General features: G+C 52.5%; 1 protein-coding gene across 2 annotated transcripts in view; it reads right to left on the bottom strand.

Moving 5' to 3' along the window:
* Nucleotides 1-23153, bottom strand: part of LOC122386535 (histone-lysine N-methyltransferase EHMT1-like) — a 50575-nt gene that overhangs the window by 872 nt on the left and 26550 nt on the right. Inside the window, exons 2-16 of one of the 2 annotated variants that reach the window (XM_043375817.1) lie at nt 10394-10476; nt 8640-8798; nt 7404-8209; nt 6795-7036; nt 6422-6576; nt 6029-6137; nt 5666-5853; nt 5112-5270; nt 4665-4798; nt 4052-4281; nt 3691-3863; nt 2739-3255; nt 2305-2416; nt 1877-2048; nt 356-610 (exon numbers count right to left, since the gene is read on the bottom strand). In XM_043375817.1, coding sequence (XP_043231752.1) covers nt 356-610; nt 1877-2048; nt 2305-2416; nt 2739-3255; nt 3691-3863; nt 4052-4281; nt 4665-4798; nt 5112-5270; nt 5666-5853; nt 6029-6137; nt 6422-6576; nt 6795-7036; nt 7404-8209; nt 8640-8798; nt 10394-10395 — 3413 coding nt within the window. In that variant the 5' untranslated portion in view covers nt 10396-10476. The remainder of the gene's footprint in view (nt 1-355; nt 611-1876; nt 2049-2304; nt 2417-2738; nt 3256-3690; nt 3864-4051; nt 4282-4664; nt 4799-5111; nt 5271-5665; nt 5854-6028; nt 6138-6421; nt 6577-6794; nt 7037-7403; nt 8210-8639; nt 8799-10393; nt 10477-23153) is intronic. The other variant, XM_043375818.1, reaches the window with a different exon arrangement.

The raw sequence follows: 23153 nt of genomic DNA, 5'->3' as shown, positions 1-23153 counted from the left end.
AGGTCACTTATAACTGCAAGTCACTGCCGTGAAAACACTCTTTGATAAGCCAAGCATTATAATTCGTTATCATACAGAGAAGTTATCATGACAAGTTACGTGCGGATCCACAACAGTTCTAATCTCAGCCTGCATTATAATTCGTTATCATACAGAGAAGTTAGCATGAGAAGTTACGTGCGGATCCACAACAGTTCTAATCTCAGCCTCTTGACCGAGAGCTGGTTTCACGTCCCCTCGATTAGTGAACCTGACTGACCATCGCCGACTTCAACTCTTCAGCCGACCCACTCCTTCCCCGGGTACCTATCACCTTAGCTCCCCAGCCCCCCTGCTCCTCGTCTCCAAGACTCACCCGAGCTCCTCGGCCGGCTCGACGTCGCGGCAGGCGAACAGAGCGATCCGCGGGAAGCGCACGTCCTGATGGTCGACGAACACCTTGACGGGCACCAGGTTGGGCTCGCAGCGGTGGTTGATGAAGCGGCTCACGTTGCCGTAGCGGCGCGCGTCCAGGCAGAACGTGTCGCCGTCACGGTTGTCCAGGTCGAAGAGGTACGAGTCGTCCTCGCGCTGGTCGGCCGCAGAGTCGGTGATTATTTCGCCGACGTACCTGTATGAATGGGTGGCACGGTATCAGACGGTGCACCCGGGACTTACACACAGCCGAGGCTCAGGTCAACGGCATCGCAGACCGCGGAGGTCATATGCAGGCCTCTCCGGGCGCCAGCTAGCCTAGTTAGAGGCTATGTGACACCAGGATGTGGTGATGATTGGGGCCAAGACCTTCGCAACAGTGTAATCACAAACACAGGATAGCGCCAATTCCTTATTATCGGAAGCAGGCGTTCCATTAAAGCAAATGCAAAACGGTCATTCGTTCCCCTTGAAGTTAATTTACCTACACGGAACAGCATAAACCAGTAAAACGCCTTTTGGGCGAAGAACGAGCGAGCGAGATAGTGAGCCCTGCACGTGCGGAAGGGCGAGAGGGTAATTCCAACGGGCTTGCGCAAAGCACCCTTCTAACCGGTCGCTAGCAGTATACCAAATTTGAACGCAATCGGCCCAGCCGTTCCTGAGATCTGGAAGCGGCATTCTGCACGTGCGCACGTGCAAACGGGGTCCAAACTGACTTTTGCACGGCACCCTACTAACTGGTCCCCAACCGTGTACCAAATTTGAGCGCAAACGGCCCAGCCGTTCTCGAGATCTGGAAGCGCCCCCTGCACGTGCGCACGTGCAGTAGCACCCTAACCGCAACACATGGGAATGCATTGCCTGGTGGGTGCCTACCTGTATGCCAAGTTTCAGCGAAATTGCCCCAGTAATTACCGAGTTATTAAAATGGGAACAAATTTGACACCTCTTATTGTTGTATTTTGCACGTGCACTGGGGGTGACCCACATGCATCGAGAGTACCCTATTTTTGGTAGAAGGGATGCTGCTACCCTACAAAAATTACCGCAAGTTAATCGCCTAAGCGGCTGCTGAGATATGAGTCTGTCAAAATCACTACTTTTGCAAAACAGCTTGAACACCCTTGACTTTTCACGTGGCACGTGCCACGACGGTCACTGAGATGTATCAAAAGTAGTCTATTACGGGGTAGAAGGGATGGGGCTACCCAGCAAAAAAGACCGCAGGCCAATCGGTCCAGCGGTTGCTGAGATATAAGGCTCTCAAAAGCGTTACAGGCCGGGCCGGGCCGGGCCGGGCCGGGCCGCTCATGCTGAGATTTTTCCGTTATATTGAAAAGACTCGCTTCGCTCGCTGCGCTCGCTCGCTCGTAACTAGAAATGACTAGCGCACCAGCACCTCGTGACAGCACAGAGTACCCCACCCATCCCAGCACCCTGGCCGCCCAGTCAGACTCACTCGCAGACGTAGGTGCCTTTGGGGATGTGTTTGAGGGCGCGCACACCCCAGCCCCGGTCCGTCGTGCGGTACATCTGCACGCGGCACGTGATGCCGTGTTGCACGGCCCGGTTGTTGCATGTCAGCTGGTTGCAGCCGCACGCCCGGTTACACTCGAAGATCATCGGTGGGTCTGTGCAGCAGAGGTGGGGAAAGGAGTCATTCAGTGATCAAATGGGACTTCCAAAAAGGAAAAGGGGAATCATCACTAAGCATATGGACCATATTACTCAGTGTGTCAACTTACGAGATTCTGGTTGAAACCTTGACACTTGACAGCCATCGATATTGATCCCATATTCCCTACAGCCTAGTAGCCGACTCGCTACACAGCCCACAGTTCGGGCACACCCTGCTAAGAGGCTGAGGGCCGAACCACAATAACTCACCAGTGTAGTTGAACTCTGGCAGCAGCCGTCCGTCGGGATCGTACCAGCAGCGCAGGCTGATCTGGCTGCACATACAGTCCGAGGAGATACAGTTGTCCACGCAGGCGCACGACTGGAGACACGGACACAGAGGGGCGGTCAGGGTCCGGTCACGGACCAGGCAATAAACGACACGGATCAGGCCACGTCGAATACAAGACCGACGTCCACACATATACCACATGACCCGCGGAATACTAAGGTAGACCGACACAGCCTGCAGATATAACGCTGACGTGAAGCATGCATATCAAGTCAATGACAGACGCGCTGAGACACTGACAAAATATGTCATCACACAAGATCCATACCAATGAAGCAAATACGCTAAAAACTAAGACACGTCCGGCAGAGGCTCAACTGAGCGACAGAGCCACAGTCAGCCCGACTCTCACCTGAAGACTGGTGATGGTGCGGTCGATGTTCAGCTTCATCGTCTCGCAGCTCTCGGCCACGTACACATAGTCGGAGGGCAGTGGCGAGTCGTCACAATCATTCACCGCCTGGATGGGCAGCTTCTCCTTGCCGCGGCTGACGTCGTTGCTCAGCACCCGCTCGCCGCGGCGGGCGCGGCTGCGCTCGGCCAACCGGCTCAGCTCCATGTTGAGCAGCAGCGCCAGGCGAGTGTCGGTGCGGTCCGGGCCGCAGCAGTCCAGTGGGACGCTCCCCTCGCGGTTCCTCAGGTAGAGGTTAGCGCCGTGCGCGAGCATCAGCAGCGTGCAGTGGTAGTGGCGCTGGCGGGCGGCGATGTGCAGCGGTGTGTCGCCGTGCACGTTGGGAGAGTTGACGTGGCAGCCGGCGGCCAGGAACAGTTCGGCAATCTCCATGGAGCCGGAGAAGGCGGCCCAGTGCAGGCCCGTGTTCTGCTCCTCGTCACACAGCTGCGGGTTGGCGCCGCGCTCCAGCAGGTACCTGACGGGCATCCCAGAGTGTCACTAAACGGCCCGCGGTCAGGGCTGTAACGCTTATCTGGCGGTAGCCAATAACGTAAGAAATAAACACGGGAGAAATTTAGCCTGAGCCTTTTGAATTGAAGAATTCACAAGGACAGAGCCCCGCTAAGCGAAGCTTGTTGCGGTGACCCTGCCCTCTACCCTCCGATCGCGCAATTCCAGTTCTATGGCAAAATTTTGAGTCCAAAGTTTAACGTGCCCACATAGCCGCGCACGGCCGGTCCCCTCACTGACTTCGCCTGGCTACGGCCTCCCACCAACCGTAACCATAGTCCACTGTCAGGAGGGCGGAGGCTCATAAACGTCAAGCGCCCGACATTACACTAATTGATCAAGATATTAAGTTTGTGGAGACTCAGTTCACAATCATCCTGTATCTGCGATGAGGACTCACTTGACCACGACTGGGTGTTTGTGCTCGGAGGCCCAGACGACGGGCGTCCAGCCACCGTCGTCTTGTCTGTTCACATAGCCTGTCTCTGTGCGACCGCTGGAGAGCAGGTAGTGGCAGCCCTCCAGGTTACCGGCCTGGGCCGCCAAGTGCAGCGGCGTCATACCGTCCTCGCCCTGCCCAGAGCACGGCGCATAACTCACGTCAATAGCACGGTCAAGAAAATACACAAGTATGTACACAACAGTCAGTATGTGCGAAATGATAGCACAGGAGATACAGTCTCGAGAGATGGACTATCAAGTGTAAATAAAACTTAGAAAATCACACGGCATACTGCGGTGCCACCCGCCGGCCCACGTACCTTGGCGTCCAGCGCGGCGCCGGCCGTCACCAGGTATTTCAGCACGCTGTTCTGGGCGCGCGCGGCAGCCACCATCAGAGGCGTCTGCAGGTCGCGGTCGACAGGATCGAGCGCGGCGCCGGCGGTCACCAGCAGGTGAGAGGCGGCTACGTGACCGTGCTCGGCGCACACGTGCAGGGCGGTCTGCTGGCCGCACTCGCGGTACTTCTGGTTGGGCGACCAGCCCTGAGCTGTGGCGCATCACGAGTAAGCCGGGCGATGATAGATAGAAAGGGTAAATATAGATTGCAGGAGCATATCAGATGGTTCCACTCGTGTAAATGGCTACGCCGCCGTGAGCAAGTAACAGCGGGAGTATTCCAAATGTGGCCAATCACAATGACAAGATGTAAAAGAGTAACAAAACTAAAAGGCTATAATCAACAATGATAGCTAGCTCACGTAGTCCTGAAATGGAGTAGCGTACACAGCCATTACTTGAAACAGAAGTCGACGGGATATAGAGAAACACAGTACAAAACCCAGTAACCCAGAGAAACAGTGTAGGAGGTACCGACTATAACCCATTGGTCCAGTCACTGTCTACCGGCTATGTAACGCAAATGTAACGTACCAATCATGGAGATCAGTTTCTCGAGGTCTGACGAGCGCAGGAACTTGAGCTGGTCCTTGATGAGAATTTTGGGCTCGCCTCCGACCGTGGCGGCCGACTGGGTGACGGCCAGCAGACTGCGCTCCAGCTGCTCCCTGGTAGGCCGGCAGACGGCCGGTACAGGTCAGATGAGTGGATAGATCGGTCAGATATTGAACAAACGAATAGACTAGCTAAGCTAGTCAGACAGACGAGTCAGACGGCTGACGAAGTTAGGCGGACGAGCATACATAGTCGACTTGGAGCTCGTAGCGTTCATTTAATCCGAAAACCCTTCCCCAGTCTGTCCGAGCCACACGGCCAACTTGAAAATGGCCGAGAGACACTCCTAAGATATTCACACTCCTGACAGGCCCCGACCTGCACTCTGCCTCCCTTCCCACTCTCCCTGGTGGACTGTCAGCTGACCTGTCCGGCCCGACGGGCATCCCGTTGGCTGCCAGTACTCGTCCGTCAGGCAGTGTCAGTCGGTACGGACTCAGGTGGGGTGACGGTCGGCTGAACCCGTCAGCTCCCAGAGCCCCGGCGCGCTCCACACCGCGAGTGATGGCCATCCGCGCGCTGCGACTGTCGACGGAGGGTAGAACACACACGGTCAGTAAAGTACCACTGAGCAGTGCGGTATTACGTCAACGGGGAATGGGAGGGCACGACAGTCGAATGCTGCAGCGAAGGGCAATCATACCCGTGCGTACAGTTTACCGCCTGGCCAATGCAGCACGCTTATGACTGAATGTAGATAGGCGGTGGCTCACCAGTCACTTTTTCTTAAGCATGCTCTGCAGTGGTGGTAAGTATAAGACAGGTCATAGACCTTTGTATAACGAGGTCCGCCGGGACGTATACATCGTCCATGGTTCATGCCAGTATACGGAGGTTCCATCAATTGACAATTAGTGGTCAGTGACCTACCTTTTCTTGACGCCCTGCTGTTGGTATAAAACGGATGGTCGATTTCTCACCTTTTCTTGAGCACGCCCTGCTGGTGGTAGAAGGTCGGTGTGCGCCCGGTGCGGATGGTTAGCTGCACCGTCTTCAGGTCGTCTGAGTTGCCGCAGTGGGGACACATGATCAGATCGCCCACCTGGGCGGCACACTTGCGGTGGAACAGGTGCGGCGTACACTCGTGTGTGCACCGCATAAAGATTCCCTGCCGACGCAGACAAAGGCGTCAACAACACCACTCGTAGCTGGTCAGTCATGGTCAGTCATTCGAGGAAGGTGGGGGAGAAATGCTGAACATTGGCCCTTAGCGCCTACAACATGAATATCTGCCTAGTTCTTCTATTGAATATGTCCAGTCGCCACAAGGAGCAGACGCTCACCTGAGTACAGAACACGCCACACGATGGGCAGCAGTGGTGTCGGCGCATCCTCTCCCTGTGCAGGCCGCACATCAGCAGAAACGGCACCTTGAAGCTCGGGCGAATCATCCTGCCAATAGCAATTACACCTTCAGCTATGAAAAATCATTCTATCTAGTATCTACACGATCTACTAACGGGTTTAGTGCTAACTTCACAAAGCCAGGAAAGTTTTATCTTTATGTAGGCACGTCTCGGAAATCAGCGGGACAAATGCAGATAGGGGGCCATTAAGTGGACCGTTAATTGGTGCTCGTGTCGTTACCCGCCACCGTTACCCGTTATCTGGTGTTATTACCCCGGCTATCCTGGTGTCAGTACCCGCTACCTGGTGCTATTAACCGATTCTGTTACCTGGTACTGGTGACGAGGTTGCAGCAGCCGATGAGCCGGCCGTCGATGGCGTCAATGCCGCGACAGTAGTAGTCTTCCTTAGACAGATCTAGGTCGGCCGTGGGTGTCTTGGTCTCCACACATTTACAGGCTATGGTGGTCAGCATCGGGTCCATCTGACGGCAAACAACGAGGCGGGTGACGCCGCAGTCGGGACGGAGAGGGAGGGACAATTACTGATCACTCGATACCAACCACACTCATGCTGGCATACATGTATAATGTCAGTTACATGTATAATGGGACGGCCAGTTAGCGGCCGTCTGTCTAAACATACCAACGACTGGCGATATTACTGACTACATCGGCTTAACCACTGTCTGCCGATACTGACCATTTTGGGCGGCGGCACGGTGCCCTCGGGCGGCGCCGCCTCGCCGGCCCCGCTGCCGCCGGTGACGGAGCCGGCCGGGGAGCAGGTCAGAGAGTCGGCGCGCCGGCCGAGCCGCACCAGAGCCGCCGCCGTCGCCGGCTGGGTGACGCTGCCGCGCCGGCGCTTCACCGCAGAGGCCACCGAGGCGGCACCCTGCGCCGGCCGGCCGCCGCCGACAGACGGCGGAGCACTGGAATCGAGTCCTGTGCAGAACATACGAACCGTCAGACCCGGCTCTGAGCGAGGCGGTCAAACAGGTAGGATAAACGCGTCTTTTTCAGGAAGAAGAATAAAAAAGCACAGACGAAAAAAGACAAGGAAACATGCGTTATTAGACCCCATTCTACCATGACAGTTAAATTGTTCGCTAATCTCGCACAAAAACACCACAATCCAGTACGTTCATGATGAAAACGAACAGCCATAGCTAGCAACGAAATTCACTGGCGAGTGGCGATATTCAAATGACGCTACAGCAGCGCCCTTCTGCCAGCCCAGCCCGGCAGGGGAGCAGCATAGAAAGCAGCTGTGCCACTGTGACATACCGCCGGCCTCAACACTGCCACTCACCATCCCCACTCTCCTCGTCCTCATCGGCACAGCTGTCCTCGGGCGGACTGGGTATGCGCATCGAGCTCGGCACAAACGCCTTCTTCAGCGTCACCTTCGGCATGCTCTTCCGAGCCTTTCCCTTGAGCATCCGGATTCGGGCGGCCTCGCTACTCTCACTGCTGTTATCGCCGTCGTCCTCGGAGCTGATAGCCAGCCGCAGCTCGGCCTGAGAGCCGGCTGCGCTCTGTACGTCCGAGGCCGGAGCCGGCGGAGGGGGCACGCTCTCTTCGTCCTCAGTGACCATCTCCGAGTCCTCGGGTGCACTCAGCGGTACGGGGGCGGCCGGCTGCCCCACCTCCGTCTCCGCTACGTCCGAGAGACGCTCGGGCACCTCGTCAGCGGCGCCACCGACGGCCGGCACCACTGCCAGGGCCAGGTCACGGCTCCGGGGCTCGGCGACCAGCCTGCGCTCGGCCTTCATCGCCTCCGCAGCGCCCAGCTCCCGGACGTGGAAGCTCACCAGCGAGTCGGCACCAGTTCCACACTCCTCGCCGGCGGTCTTCTTCACCTTCTTCTTTTTCTTTGTGATGAACGAGTAGCTGAGCCCCTTGAACGGCTTCTTCTTTATTTTGCCCGTGCCGGTTTTCGTAAGCAGCGCAGCCGCCTTATTTTTGGCGGTGATGTTAGCTAGTTTCTTGAACTTGTGCTTCTTCGCGGTCGGGCCCGTGCCGGGGTCGGCCTGCAGATCAAGGAGACGGCGCCGCTTGCCTTCCGGTTCCGGCTCCGCACCACCGGCGGCCGACTCTTGCAGGTGGCGGCGCGACCTGCCAGACGGGGACCGGTCACAGGTCAGACAGAACGAGGCGACACAGACACAACAGTCAGAGGTCAGTCGGGCATGGTTAGTATGTATTTGCTGATTTTGATGAATATTGAAGCCATAGTCCATTTAATTCGAATCCGGTTATTTCAGCCACGCGTGTTGTCTAAAATCTTAACATGCCCACAGCCGCTCACAAGCGTGGCGCATTCACGTTTTGTAACGCTTTTTATGCCGGGGTCCGCCGTCCTTCAACGTACGAGGATTAAATTTCAGGATGTGTCGACCAGATGATTCAAAATGTCATATTAAATTTTGTATGTTCCAGCGGCTGCCGGCGCGCCCTTAGCGCGCTCTCACGTACACCATAGGCTTAACATTGGGTGCGGCAGTTCTCAGTGACCACTAGGCGGTGCCCGTCCCGCCGCCGGTACCTGCGCCGCTCCGGGTCGCCCGTCTCAGAGCCCGCCTCGCTGGCGGAGTCGTTAGCTCTCCTCCGCAGCTGACGGGCGCGGGCTCCTTCTAAGGGCCCAGCAACAGACACAGCTGCCTCAGAATCGCCAACGAGTGCCTCCTCTAGCCTCCTCTGAGACCTGGCCAGGGCGGGGACGCTGAATATTAATGATTGGCACTGCTGTACATGTAGTTACATTACAGGGTTACTCTCACTGGAAATAAGGGGATCATGTGATGCCGATTTAAGAGTTCAATACGAGCTGCAAATTGCTTGAATCATTCAATCGTTTTATACTCTAAAGGTTACACATCCTCCAAACAATTTATATGAGATAAATGGAAAGGAAATAGGGATAGGGAATAGGGAAAATAAAACAAATAGGGAAAGTGGAAATGTAGTAGGTATCAGTGAAATTTAGCATGATTTTCATAGGAATAACTTTTGATAGCATCATGGAATCCTCTAGGAAGGGGGCAAGGGTACTCTCACTTATCATTTATCATTTAGCCTTCTGAAAACACCTAACTTTTATTCACTGAGTGGCAGAGTAGGCTTTCAAACAATGTACCATTTTTCATAAGCTTCTGAAAAGGAGTGAGGTGTAGTACTGTCTCCTTTGACAGAGCATTAGGTTAACTTACTAATATTCCATGAAAATTTTGGTTTGGGTCATTTGAGGCAGGACCTGAAGAGTATCACCAGGTGCTAGTAGATCCAGAAAAAAAAACTATCTGGAACACTGCTGGAGGCATACCTACTACTTAAAGAGGTTAGGTTTCTGAAAATTCATTCCCTTTTGTTTTCTTATGGCCAATCTGCTTTGCAGTCTAAGACAAGCTATTTCTAATAAAGTTATCTAGTTTCTTTACATGCTTAACTAATGACAAAATCATCATTTTGGATCATGAGGGAAAGACACTGATGCCTGTTTTAAAAATATTGGTCACTGATGATGAAATGTCAATATGTAAAGGTAGGTATACCTAGCCTATCCAATCACATCAGCTTTACCCTAACCATCCATCATTCAGCTTCATTTTAATCCATAATAAAGTGCATAGGTCAAGAAAATATATTCAATGAAAACTATTTATAAAACCTGGTATTTTATTTCACTATTTCATTAAATGACATTTTAAAAATAAACATCAAGGTACCTAAGTACTTTTGACAAAAACCTAGCAGGTCAATTGCATCCACAGGCCCAAGAACCATGGTGCATACAGTGTAGATGCACAATCCCAGTCATATTTCCACGACTGCAAGGCTCCAGCCTATGTTCTGCGCAAGCTGGTGCATCTTGTTTTCTGTGCCCTGCGGTCTTTCACAGGCACACGATGCAAGGCGCTGGTGAACCCAACCAGGTAAGGAAGCCAGGTAAGGTGATAATATGATGACAGTGATAAGACAGTGATTATATGATGATAAAAACAGAAGTCATAAGAGCTATTATAACTTCTGTTTTCAGTGTCATTAGGTACATATTTTTAAAACAGGCATGAAACATTATTATTTCGTTGCAATTTATCCGCAGCAGGAATCTCATGTAAAGCTTGCATGAAAGCAAAATTTTCATAAGTGTCCCAGAAAAACAAAACAAAAATAAAACCACACCGCTTTGAATTGCACGACTCAAACGAGTCAACGACATCACTTTATGTGTAGGTAGGTATACAGTACAATTAGTCTTGCTGCTTTGTTGGTACAGCCTTCGTCTCGTTAGCTCCTTACATTTTTTCTGTTCAGATTAATAAAGCCAATTCAGGCTTTTTACAAGCCGGCAAAAATTTCCGATCACAACCGGCTCCATCATCGGGGGCAGGGGGGTCTGCTCCCGTGCTTTTCCGCTATCAAAAACTGGCAATAGGCTGGCTCAAGGCCGTTGGACAGCGGCCGGCGCGCTGATTGGCTGACGGCTGTGAATAGGGCGGAGCTAATATGGTGACGTCACAAATCACTCTGCCCGAAGGCCGATAGTGCTATAGTCAATGGAGGGGAATATTGTGCGCCCGTTTTTTCCTACTTTCAGTGTCACGTAAGGTCTTCTTCTTTATCTTGGTACAATTGAGGTCCTTCTCGTGACTGCTACACATCAACTTTCCATTCGTCAACGCATTTGTCCAATTTAGAGCGTCTTGAACGTCGAGCTAACCAGTGCCAAACGAATTAGGTAGGTACCGAATCGCAGTTACCACGAATAGAAAACAAGCCTCATACATTAATGATCAAACTGATGTTCGTTTCCGGAAGACACCAGCAACTTATTGCCTATGTGTTGGATTTTTTATGTTATTGCCTTAATTTATGTTTCCAATGTCGTCCATCTAACCCTCACCGGCCGAAGGGGGAGACGGGTACCGCCCCCACCCCATGGGTTTATCGCGATAGTTCGGAACACGCCGGCGACAGAGAGGCAAAACTTGGCCTACCTGACCTTTCCTTCAAGCCGGATCTTTTGACACCAACTGCATTTTCGGGTCAAGTCAGGTCACTGACCTATGACGTCATAAGTGAACCTCTGCACGGCCCCACAATGTCGTGACTTCGCAGCGCTCTCACAGTGCACAAGAGCCGAGGAGCTTTCACAGGGAGATGAATTTACAGGAGGTCTCACAGCTTGTATGTCTTGGATTTTTCCTAAGGGTCACCTGAGGTCAAGTCCTCACCATGACGTGACCTCACCATTATAAGTCGATGGGAAAATATGGATACGATATGTAAATATGGATCATCGCCGGATGGCGCCGGCAATGATCCAGAACTATGTAAAGCACACAGAATCGTGATTTCATGCACACGATCCGATGCTTCACTTTTGTATTGCTGACCTTGTGTGACGTCATTTATGACGTCGATAAGGTCATATAAGTTTTTCGTCAATAGCTCCTGATCAAATTGAGCTAGCGTAGCGGAGTACGGAAACCCACCAATGGACTCGGGAACACCTGCCGAATCGAATGATATGCGATATAACCTCCTTCGACCTACTTGGTTACCTGAGGGGCTCTGACCTGACCTTCACCCGAAGTCAACATTTTAGGTTGAGCTCGACCGAACAAAATGTATACCATTCGACGCGCCTGAGCCAGGCAAACAAGATGCTGCCAAAATCGCGGCTCTGTGACCATTTTTGACGAAGTTGTTTGCCAAAAACTGACACTTAGCTTGGGGGCCACTTGACCGGACCTCAGATGTGACCGGTTAACCTGAGGCCTTGAAATCGGCTACTAATCGCTGCGTAGTGCGTCTCGTAACGGCACATACGTTTGTCTTTTCCGCGAAAATCTAGCTCAACCAGGGGCGAAACGGCGAGTGGAGGTCTTATCAACTAACTCCTCCCTCTAGGCCGGGGCGTATGAAGAAAACTAATAGGTCCGGCGAGGTTCGGTTTAAGAAATACGGCTAGTTAACGATAGGTATTTTAAGTAGCACTGTTTCTTAAGGTGTTTGGATACAAGTGCTGCGCACATAAAAACAAAAACAAAAATGTTGGCTGGCACGGCCAGGCAACGGCTCTGCATCTGTACTGTACCGCTGTTTCAGGCGCTCTACCTATATATTACAAGTGCTTTATATAGGTATTAGGTATACATTACACAATATGAAATTTATCATTTAACAATTCATGGTACGCATTAGCTTGAATTACGATGCTATCTAGAATCAGAAACGGTCCAGTTGCGATAAACTTTTGAAATAGCGAAAGAAAAACAGCCACGGATGGGCTATGGCAAATGCATTACCTACTCCAAGAGCAAGATAGAGGAGGTCGGAGCAGGGCCCTCCTTGGCTTTGTAGGGGCTAGAGCTGCCACTTGAACAGGGAAGCAATCTTGGAGGAGTTTAGAGGTGTTAGGAAGTGATACTGGAACAGACCCATTGTGTCCGGTAGATAGGTGGGAACTTACCTATATCTAAGAGGTAGGTAAGGCGGAGCGTTTACCAGTACCGATTGTTACGTTAATTCTAACGGTTCATTTTTCCTCACTGATCTGTCTGGTGAAAATGTGAGCTGCTAGCTGAGCTAAATGACCGGGAGTAAACGCATTTAGCGTTAGTTGCATTGCAGCCGACGGGCGCAGAGTGATCTGTGACGTCACGAATCAGTAGTTCTCCCGCTGCCCATAGATGACGCTAGTGTGGTCTACGCATCCCGCCCATAGATGGCGCTGATACATGTTGCCACTTCTCGCGGCCGGAGCAGCCTACCTTTCTATAGAGCCTTGATCGGGGGACTATTAAAGCATCCAAGAGCGCAGCATCCAAAATACGCAACAACCAAAACCTCAGCATCCAGCGATCAAAACCTCCAAATAACATCCAAAATCGGCCCTTTTGGGAGCATTCAGAGCATCCAAGAGCGAAACATCCAAGGATGCAGAATCCAAAACCGTATCATCCAAAATGGCAGCACGAGAATATCTGAGAATCGTATCATCCAAGGACGGTTCATCCAAGAGCGAAACATCCAAGCATGCAACATCCAGAATCGTATCATCCAAAACAATACAGAAAAGATGGAGCCACTCAAGAGACTCAGTAGCGCCACCTGGCATATGTGTTATAAACTATTAGTTTTAGGCTTGCTTGACAGGTGGCGAATGCGTCGTGTTTAGCGGCACATCTTCACGATATGACGTCACTAGGTAATATGACGCCACTAGGTATTCTACAGTGGATCCTCATTATATTTATGAACAACCAGAGCCGACTGCCGGTGGCTGCTCTGTGCTCCCGCCGCCGCCGCCGCCACCGCCACTCTGTCTCCCGCCAAATAGCAGGAAAGCGCGGGAACCAAAAGCGCGCCAAATCGGCGCGCCGCGTGCTAGCTCTTCGTTTGCTAGGTGCAGCTGCACTTGGCGCCGGCTGCGCGCCGCGTGGCAACTCGTTGCTCGGCCGGTACAGATGCACTTAACAAAGCAATGAATTGCGGACAGAGCTGTTAGCTGTTGGCGCCTGGTGGCATTACCGAAAGGTTAGGAGGTCGATGGTATTTGGGTTTGATTGATAACTTTACTAGAAGTTATTCGTTGAGGCTGCAGGCAGGGGCGTCCCCACGGATTTTTGACTGGGGGGGGGGGGACGATCGACAGAGGTTAAATCTTTAAAAAAACATAAACACTGCTCTCCGCTTTCTTGTCAAAATCGCTGCATCACATGTTAAACCCACTCAGGGGCGGTCGCAGACTTGAAGTTTGGGGGGGGGCCAACTTGGCAAAGGGGCCCCTGCGCTGACCCGGGGGGCCCGGTGCTAGCTTAAAGGGGCCCACGGGCGTAGTGCACGGGTGCAGGAATCTAGGCCATGGCCGGTGAAGCGGAGGGGGGGGGGGGGGTAGGGAGCGGCACCCGAGCGGAGGCTCATTGAGAGCTTTGAGGGTGCACCATGTCGAAAAGGTACTGAAAAGTGCATTTTGAAGCATTGGTTAGGTATGTCAATAATTCATGCAACTGTGAATGGACTACCGCAAAAGTAAAGGCGGCTAACTTTGCCATTTTCTTTGCAAAAAAAAACTTTGCCATTTTTTAAGATCATCGTGCTAAAACTTTTAACAGTGGGTCATCGGTATCTGTTCACTGTTCAATCACATGTGTTCCGACTTCCGTTTAATCTTTTTTTTTACTTGAGCACAAATGCAAATTTTGAAGACCATTACAGTAGGAAATGCTTCGAAAGACGGATAGTGGGCAAAATATCCTAAATTTGTCGTGCTGCATGGAAAGTAGTGTTGCTGAGGAAAGGGGGTTTTGTTCCAGATTATTGTGGATGCAGAATACATTGTCTGCACTCACTGCAGAATTATTGTTGGTGCAACTGCGCCCACTGCACCCATGGTTCCTACACTTATGGGCCCATCGATAGCGCTTCGGCGATAGGTACCTATCGCCTAGAGGCTGCAATGGGGCCCTTAGAGTACGGTGTCAGACCCCCAGAGGCCGGCGTTGGACCCAAGGGTCAGCGAAGGGCCTCAAAGGCCCCAGGTAGGGCCCCAGAGGCTGATGTGGGCCTTCATAAGCAAGTGCGTGACGCCCAAAGGTAAGGCTTGAGCCCCCCAGAGAACATAATAGGGCCATCAGTGTCCGGTGTAGAGACCTCATAGGCCAGTTTGCGGGCCCCTCAGAGGCTAGTGTGGGCCTCAGGTGTCGCTATGAGGCACTTAAAGACCGGTATGGGTCCTCAGAAGCCGGCATCGATCCTTCAGAAGCCAGTACGGGGCCCTCAGAGGCACATAAGGGCAGTTTCGGTCCCAGAGACAGAAATGGGACCATCAGAGGCCGGTGTGGGTCGTGGGACCTTTAGAGGCTGGTTTGGGCTCTTAGGGGCCAGTTTAGAGCCCTGAGAGACCAGTACAGGGCCTGCAAAGGGCAGTTTGAGACCATCAGAGACCGAATTGGGCACTCAGAGGCTAATATGGGTCCTTACAGGCCAGCATGGAGCCCTCAGAGGTTAGGGTGGGTCCCTAAAGACCGCCATGGGCCGGCGTTGGACCCCAGAGGCCAGAAGAGGGCCCTCAAAGGCCAAGATGGGCCCTCAGACTAGGCCGATGCGGGCCCTTAGAGGCCGGCATCAGGTCTTCAGAAGCCCGTGCGGGGCCCTCAGAGGCGTGGGTCCTTACAGGCCAGCACGGGCCCTCAGAGGTCAGTGTGGGGCCCTAAATGACCGGCATGGGCCGGCGTTGGACTCCAGAGGCCAACAGAAGGCCCTCAAAGGCCAAGATGGGCCCGCAGAAGCCGATGCTGACCCTTAGAGGCCGGCATCGGGTCTTCAGAATCCAGTGCGGGGGGCTCTCGGAGGCTAATATGGGCCCTTACAGGCCAGCATGGGCCCTCAAAGATCAGAATGGGACCCTAAAAGACTGGCATTGGCCGGCGTTGGACCCCAGAGGCCAGCAGAGGGCCCTCAAAGGCCAAGATGGGCCTTCAGAGGCCGATGCGGACCCTTAGAAGCCGGCATCGGGTCTTCAGAATCCAGTGTGGGGCCCATAGAGGCTAACGTGTATCCTTACAGGCCAGCATATGGGCCCTCAGAGGTCAGTGTGGGGCCCTAAAAGACCGGCATGGGCCGGCGTTGGACCCCAGAGGCCAGCAGAGGGCCCTCAAAGGCCAAGATGGGCCCTCAGACGCCGATGCGGGCCCTGAGCGGCCGGCATTGGGTCATCAGAATCCAGTGCGGGGGGCCCTCAGAGGCTAATGTGGGTCCTTACAGGCCAGCATGGGCCCTTAGAGGTCAGTGTGGGTGGGGCCCTAAAAGGCCGGCATGGGCCGGCGTTGGACCCCAGAGACCAGCGGAGGGCCCTCAAAGGCCAAGATGGGCCCCCAGAGGCCGATGCTGGCTCGACATAGGGTCTTCAGAATCCAGTGCGGGGCCCTCAGAGACACTTAAAGGCTAGTCTTGGGACTCGAGAGACAGAAATGAGGCCACCAGAGGCCGGTGTGAGGCTCTCAGACGCCGGTTGGGCCCCTGAGGCCGGTTTAGGGGCCCTCAAAGGCCAGTGGAGGGCCCTCAGAGGTCAATACGGGTCCTCAGCGGTTAATGTGGACGCTTGACCGCCACTGAAGGGCCCTCAGAGGTCAGTGTAGGACCCTCAAAGACTGGTATGGGAGCTGTTAATAGCTGGCGTGGGTTTCTCGAGCCTCGTGACAATCGAATACGGGCCAGGGCCCCATACGGCCATGGGGGCCCATCGGTTGTTTGGGGGGGGCCAAATGATATGATGGCCCCCCCTGATTTGCCTTTGGGGGGGGCCATGGCCCTGATGGCCCCCCCCCTGTGACCGCCACTGAACCCACTCCTGACTTTTCATAACGTGACTGCCTGAGGGGACGGGGGGGGGGGGGTACATTGGGCTAGGAGAATAGGTACGTACAGTCCTCTGCAAACTGCGTGGTAGGTATTCTTTTTTTCGACAAAAACGACAATAACGCGAATACTATGCTATTGGTCATTCGGAAATCGTGACAGCAAGACGCGCGAGACTCCGCACCTTAAATTGGCATCATCACCGTATTCATTTTCCATCTGGTTCGGCAACAAAACCCAAAAGTTTACATTTGCCCCCAAAACAAACTTTTGCATTTTGTTGCCACACAAGGCGTTTACCTTGTTTATTGATAGACCTAATCGAAGGAGTGGAGCATGGCGCATCTATTTGCAGTGAGTTCCGACCGACTGATAGCATAGCCTTTGAGTTATTATCGGTTTTGTCGAATAAAGAATACCTACCACGCAGTCTGCTGAGGGCTGTACTTACATAGGGCTGTACATACAGAGGAAGCCGGGGTAACCCCGGGCAAGGGGGAAGCCCGGCCACCCCGTTTCCGGCTAAATTATTCATAATAAAATGCTTTGTCCCTTCAGCGTAGCAGCTGAGGTAACGCCAGCGTAAAAGTTAACGCTAACAAAAATTGTATATTGTTAAAGTTATAGAGCAAAAATGATATTATAAGGGTTTCTAGCTAAAAACTGGGATACTATATGTTGCACTGTTAATGTTATACCATACAACCCTTAGACCCTAATATTTATACGAATGTTATGAAAGGATCGTTTAAGTGTTTGTAGTGAGGGGTAACGAGTCAAGCTGGCTTAAGTATGACATTTTTTCCAAACATCGCTGTTCTAAAATAAAATTAGCACATTGGGGTAACCCCGAGCGAGTGGGCGAGCTTACCCCCAACCGAGAGCAATGCCACTAAACCACTGTTTTCCATGAGATGATATGTACTGAGTAGGTTTGGGTTTGGTTGCCCAAGGATAAACTTGGAAAATAAACATGTTATCATAGACAAAGGCTCTTCGGCCTGTCGCTCTATTCCAGTGCCTAGGTATACCTATCTATCAGGTATGGATGAAGGGCGATTGCTTGCCTGGTTTTTAACTTTTTACTGTAAAATATGGGAGATATCCGCTCCATTTTAACGGTTTTTAGTTACCCTTCATCAGTTTATATCAATAGTGACTAAGTTTATGTTTGTATGCTACAAGAACAGTCATGTCACTTGAGGTCAACTAGGGTCAAACTACGTTTTTGCAGATAACGCGACAGACAATGAAGCTAGAGCTTCAAAAATGGTGTCGTTGTGTTCTTCTTTATCAGCCGAGTCGTATGATATGCAATATGATGCATTTAGGTAAATACAAAATGGTTCAAAGGAATTTTGAAATACACATTTTTTGTCAATTTTGCATCACGATTTTCATCGACCTGTGCTCTATATGTGATAGAGGCTAGCTAAAATACCAGTCGTGACATAAACTCTAAGATGTCTAGAGCTAAACAGTATTAATATTTCACTTTCCGTCAATATTTGGAAGACACATAACGGTTTCATCAACTCGTTGTAAAGCGCTGGAAATGTGGCCGGCTTTACCCCTATGCCGGGCTTACCCTAGAAAAATTAATACTGTTTTAAAACTCGAATTTCGCAGCTTTATACTATTTCCACAAAACAAAGTTTTTGGGACAACACGGCCAGTTAACTTATCAAGCTAACAGGGTATCAACATTTTATACATCACGCAAGGTATGTCATAAAAATCAAAAAGAGCTTATTATGCCGGGCTTCCCCCGGCTTCCCCCACTGTAGGGTAAGGTTTAGGGGAGTTTAAGGTTTAGGGGAGTTGCGATAAAAATGGCCAGTTTCTTATCCAAAACGTGTGCATTTGGACCCTATCTGATGAAAAGCGACATGCACATTAAGATAATGCACCTTTTTTATTCTAAATCGACAATCCTTTTCCAATTGATTGCCGTTTTCCCGTAGTGAATCACGTTACTGTGCACTGCATGGTAGTCAAAGATGTGTCGCAACCCATATTTCCTATTTGCGCCCAACACGGTCGCAAATAGCTCAAGAAGGGAAAGAAAGGAAACAGACAGAAATTAAAATGAGGTGTTGCTGAAGTTTGCGATGTGTGGCGGGTGATACCAACTGTCGTCACCGACTGCAGGGGTGCCAATGCCGAATCCAGGGCGGGCCTCGAATATCATGCGAGATAGCCCGCAATATATGGGCTTTCGCCTTATTTTTGCCTTTGGTGCATCACGTGATCAGTTTTCACCTTCATAAAGGTGTTGGACAAACGCTCCTGTTCCAATGATTGAGTGCTTTGCGTATAAGTGTAAGTGGTGCACTGTTTAACGCATTATTATTATTTAGTTGTCGCTTTCCTTTTGTCCGGCGGATGTGACGTCCTGCGCGACCTGTCACGTGACCGCCCGGCGCCGACCAATCGCGTGCCGTCCGGCCCTGCGCCGGCCGGGGGTCGGGGCGTGTCCGCGCAGGTGGGCTATTTCCGTGCCCGACCGCTGTGAAGTGCACATGGTGATTGAGTGCGTCTGATCTCGAACGGTAAGCGCTGAGTTGTTGATTTGTTTGATTTTACCGATACCCTTTGTTTGCTTTAGTACTGTCTAATTAATTTTGTCTAATTTATTATAGCGTGTTCTGTGTCATAAAACGTTCAAATTATGTTTAAACGTTACTTGGGCCGCTTTACAGGACGCGGTTTGAAAGACGCGGTTTGAAAGACGCGGTTTGAAAGACGCGGTTTGAAGGACGCGGTTTGAAGGACGCGGGCTTTGTTGGCCAGACTATGGTTCTAATAAATTAGAAGATGACCGACTGCTGTGTTGGCCCGCGTGCTCGAGAGCCGACGCCGACGTCGTCGCCGCCCCGGCCCACGCTTACATTTGGTGGCAGCGGACGGGATTTGTTGAGGACAGCCGACAGCGCCTGCAACTATGGCAGCTACTGGTCTCTTCGAGCCACACGCCTGGGCGAAGCGACTGGACCGTCGACTCAGACTCGAGCCGTGGCGACTTCCGATGGCCTGCTTCATCTGCGTCGCCGTGGGCTGGCTCTCAGCTTCGCTGGCCTGCGCCGAGTTCCAGCGCTCCGTGGCCTGCTGAGCCACTGATACCGTCGACGTGGTGCTACCAGCGTGGCCCTGAGCCACCCTGTCGCCATCCGCAGCCGAGGACGCAGCCGCAGCCGCAGCTGCTGCTGACAGCTGTTCGCCGCCCGCCGAGGACCGTCCGCTGCCGGCGCCCGGCGGCACAGCCTACCCTCCGGGGGCCGACTCGCCGCGACCGAGCGGGCCGGAGTTGGCGGAGTGCCAGGAGCCGCTGGCCGTGACCGGCCGTGACACCGTGCGGCTGGCAGACTGCCAAGGACCCCGCACGACGCCGAGCTGAGTGTGTGCTACACATCAGGTGACTGAATGAGGACTGCAACGATACCGTGAGTGTTACGTAGACTGATTTTTTTTTATTCGTGAGTGTGACTGTAGCCGTTACGTTTAATTAATGCTTGGGTAACCTGTTTCATATTGTTAAAATTCCGATCGCTGTCCGCCTTGCCACCTAGTTAGGTACTATGTTTTACTGATTCGTACTCAAAAAGGTGTTTATTAATACGCAGAGTCGCTAATTGTGCATCCTTCTTTCCTTTTGTTCCGTCTTACATTTGATCATGGCTACCTCTCAGCCTTTCGCAGCTTCAGTTGGTTTGCCTTCTTTTTCTGGCCCTTCTGGCTCGATTACGAGATTCATTCAGGATTTTGAAACGTTTTCACTCTTGCAAGGTTTTGATGCAACCAAACAAGCTTCACTTTTGCCGTTGTGTCTTTCCGGGGTAGCTAGGGACGCGTACGATTGTTTGCCGGAAGAGTCACGTAAAACTGTCAAAGCTGCCTTCATCGGCCTTCGTAAGGCTTTCCCCTCTCGTGGTGTCGTCGAGGCCCAGGTCCAGCTGAGGGCTGTGAAGTTTGATCAGAATGCTGACCTAGACTCCTTTGTGATTCGCCTTAGGGGCTTAGTCTCAGCCGCATTCCCCGATAGTGACGAGGAGGGACTTTTGTTCAATTACTTTCTGCAGTCACTCCCGATGACTTTCCAATCGAAGCTCGTCTCAGACGGTGTCACTACTTTTGAGGCTGCAGTCGCGTCGATTCGCAACATGTGCTGTGCAGCTCGACTTGCTGGTGCCCAGGCTGCACCAGTGAGACAGGTCTCCTCGGAGACAGAGGCTCTCCGCGACAGGGTAAAGGAGCTCGAGGGACAGCTAGCTCGCCTGCAGCGTCCCAGTAGACCGATGAGACAGGATAGGACGTGCTTTTGTTGTGGGAGGAAGGGACACGTCAGACGGGATTGTCGCCATAGGAACTCTGTGTGTTACCGCTGTGGTGGCAAGGGTCATCTGTCCTCTGTGTGTCAGATTGAGTCGGGAAACTCCCAGTGGGTCCCCGCCACCGTCCCGACGGTAGGACCCGCTCAACAGCAGGTCAGAGGGACGCCAGGCGTGCCTCAGGCGCTTCCGCCGCCCGCACCGGCCAGTCAGCTGACCGCGCTCAGTCGCGCGCCGCTCCCGAGCAGCGCTCCGGCGGCGAGTCTGTCTCTGCCTCGGTAGCTCCCGATAGAGTCGTACCTCTGAGGAACGACATGACTTTTGACGGTGTAGTTGGAGGGGTTAATTGTTCACTTTTGTTGGATACAGGAAGTTCAATTAATTTGCTTAGTAAGAGCGTTTTTGACGTTTTACCCCACCAGCCACCGCTCATGAAGACTTCAACGCAGGCTAAGACAGCAACCCAGGATCCCTTGCCTTTGCTGGGAAAAGTAAAGACTTCACTTAAGCTGGGAGGACAGACAACTGCAATTTCGTTTTTCGTGACCGATAGCATTGACGTTCCCGTCTTGCTGGGACTGGAGTTTTTGTCAGCCTGTCCATGTGTCGTGGATGTTTCCAGGGGACAGCTCGTGATGACACCATCTCGGGTGGTGCGATCGGTGTCAGCTTCAGTTATTTCCGTAGGCCGAGTTATTTTACAGCACGATTTGTCCGTCCCTCCGGGTCATGAGCTGATCATTCCGGGATTCGTTCCAAATGTTGATTTCAGTGGTCCAGCGATGTTAGAGCCGTCTGCTGACATCGAGGGACTCGAGTTTGTGCCGTCCATGGTTACAGTGTCCGGTCAGGCCGTCCCTTGTGTCGTCCGGAATGTTTCCACTGAGCCAGTGACCATTCCGAAGCGTTTTGAGCTGGGACAACTCTAAGTGGGTGTAGCCGAGCATCCGCTTTATCCTGAGAGCCAATCCAAGTCGGACTGGCGAGCCGATTTAATTTCTCAGTTGTCCGGTGCCGATCTCAGTGAGTCTGAGAAGGAGCGAGTAATTTCTTTATTTTCAACTTACGAGGACATGATAGATGGTCATGTTGGATTTACTCCTCTGATCCAGCATCGTATCGATATGGTCGACGCCCCGCCTGTGAGATCATCTCCTCGCAGGATCCCTCCGTTTCAGCAGGATCAGGTGAAAGCTGAATTGGATCGTATGGTGAAAGCTGGAATTTTGGAGGAAAACTTCGGCAGTTGTTGGGGTTCACCGATTTGTGTGGTGACAAAGAAGGATGGTAGCATTCGCATTTGTGCAGATTTGCGTCGCGTTAATGCCCTTACCCGAATTCCGGCGTATGGGATTCCGCGTATTGATGTCATTTTGGATTCCCTCGGAGGTTGCTCTTTATTTTGTGTGCTCGATCTGAAACAGTTCTTTTATCAGATCGGCATGAGCCCTGAAGACGCCGATAAGACTACTATCGTCACTCCGTTCGGCTCGTATCGTCACCGCCGTACAGGGCTGCGGAGTCGATGGATTTTCGGCGACTCCGACTCCGACTCCGACTCCGGCTTTCAAAAACCAGCTCCGACTCCGACTCCGACTCCGGGCAGAATTGTTGACTCCGACCGACTCCAACTCCCGACTCCGACTCCGCAGACCTAGCAGGGCTGCGGAGTCGACAGATTTTCGGTGACTCCGACTCCGACTCCGGCTCGGGTTTCTAAAATCGACTCCGACTCCGACTCCGACTCCGCTCACTACTGTCGACTCCGACCGACTCCGACTCCGACTCCGACTCCGACTCCGCAGCCCTGCCGCCGTATGCCGCTAGGTATCAGCGGTGCGCCGATGACTTGTGCGCGCCTCATGGATCTGGTACTCCGTGATCTGCCTCCTGACACAGCTTGGCCTTATTTTGATGACATTTTGATCGGCGGCAACGATTTCTCCGATGTGATGGGGAAGTTGGAGCTGGTTTTGAGCCGGCTTCACGCTGCAGGTTTGACTATTAATTTGAGCAAGTGCTCATTTTTCCAGAAGAGCGTTAAGTTTTTGGGCCATGTGATTTCCAGTGAGGGTGTCGCTGTCGATCCAGACAAAATCGACAAAGTGGCGAAGTGGCCTGTTCCGCGCACGGCCAAGCAGCTAGCCTCTTTTCTGGGAATGGCCAGCTACATGCGAAAGCATGTGAAAGATTTCGCCCTCGTCGCCGCGCCTCTGCAGAAACTTCTGCACAAGGACACTCGATTTCAGTGGTCCGATGAGGCCCAGACGTCGTTCGACCGGCTGCGTCGAGCATTGTGTGAGGCGCCGATCCTCGCAGTTCCCGACTTCAGGCCTGACTCTGGCACGTTTATTCTCGAGACCGAC

This window comes from Amphibalanus amphitrite, unplaced genomic scaffold (genome assembly GCF_019059575.1).
Source record: "Amphibalanus amphitrite isolate SeventyFive unplaced genomic scaffold, NRLGWU_Aamphi_draft 000255F_arrow, whole genome shotgun sequence".
NCBI lineage: Eukaryota > Metazoa > Arthropoda > Thecostraca > Balanomorpha > Balanidae > Amphibalanus > Amphibalanus amphitrite.
The sequence above is the reverse complement of the archived record's forward strand: the minus strand, read 5'-3'. Positions and strand labels throughout refer to the sequence as shown.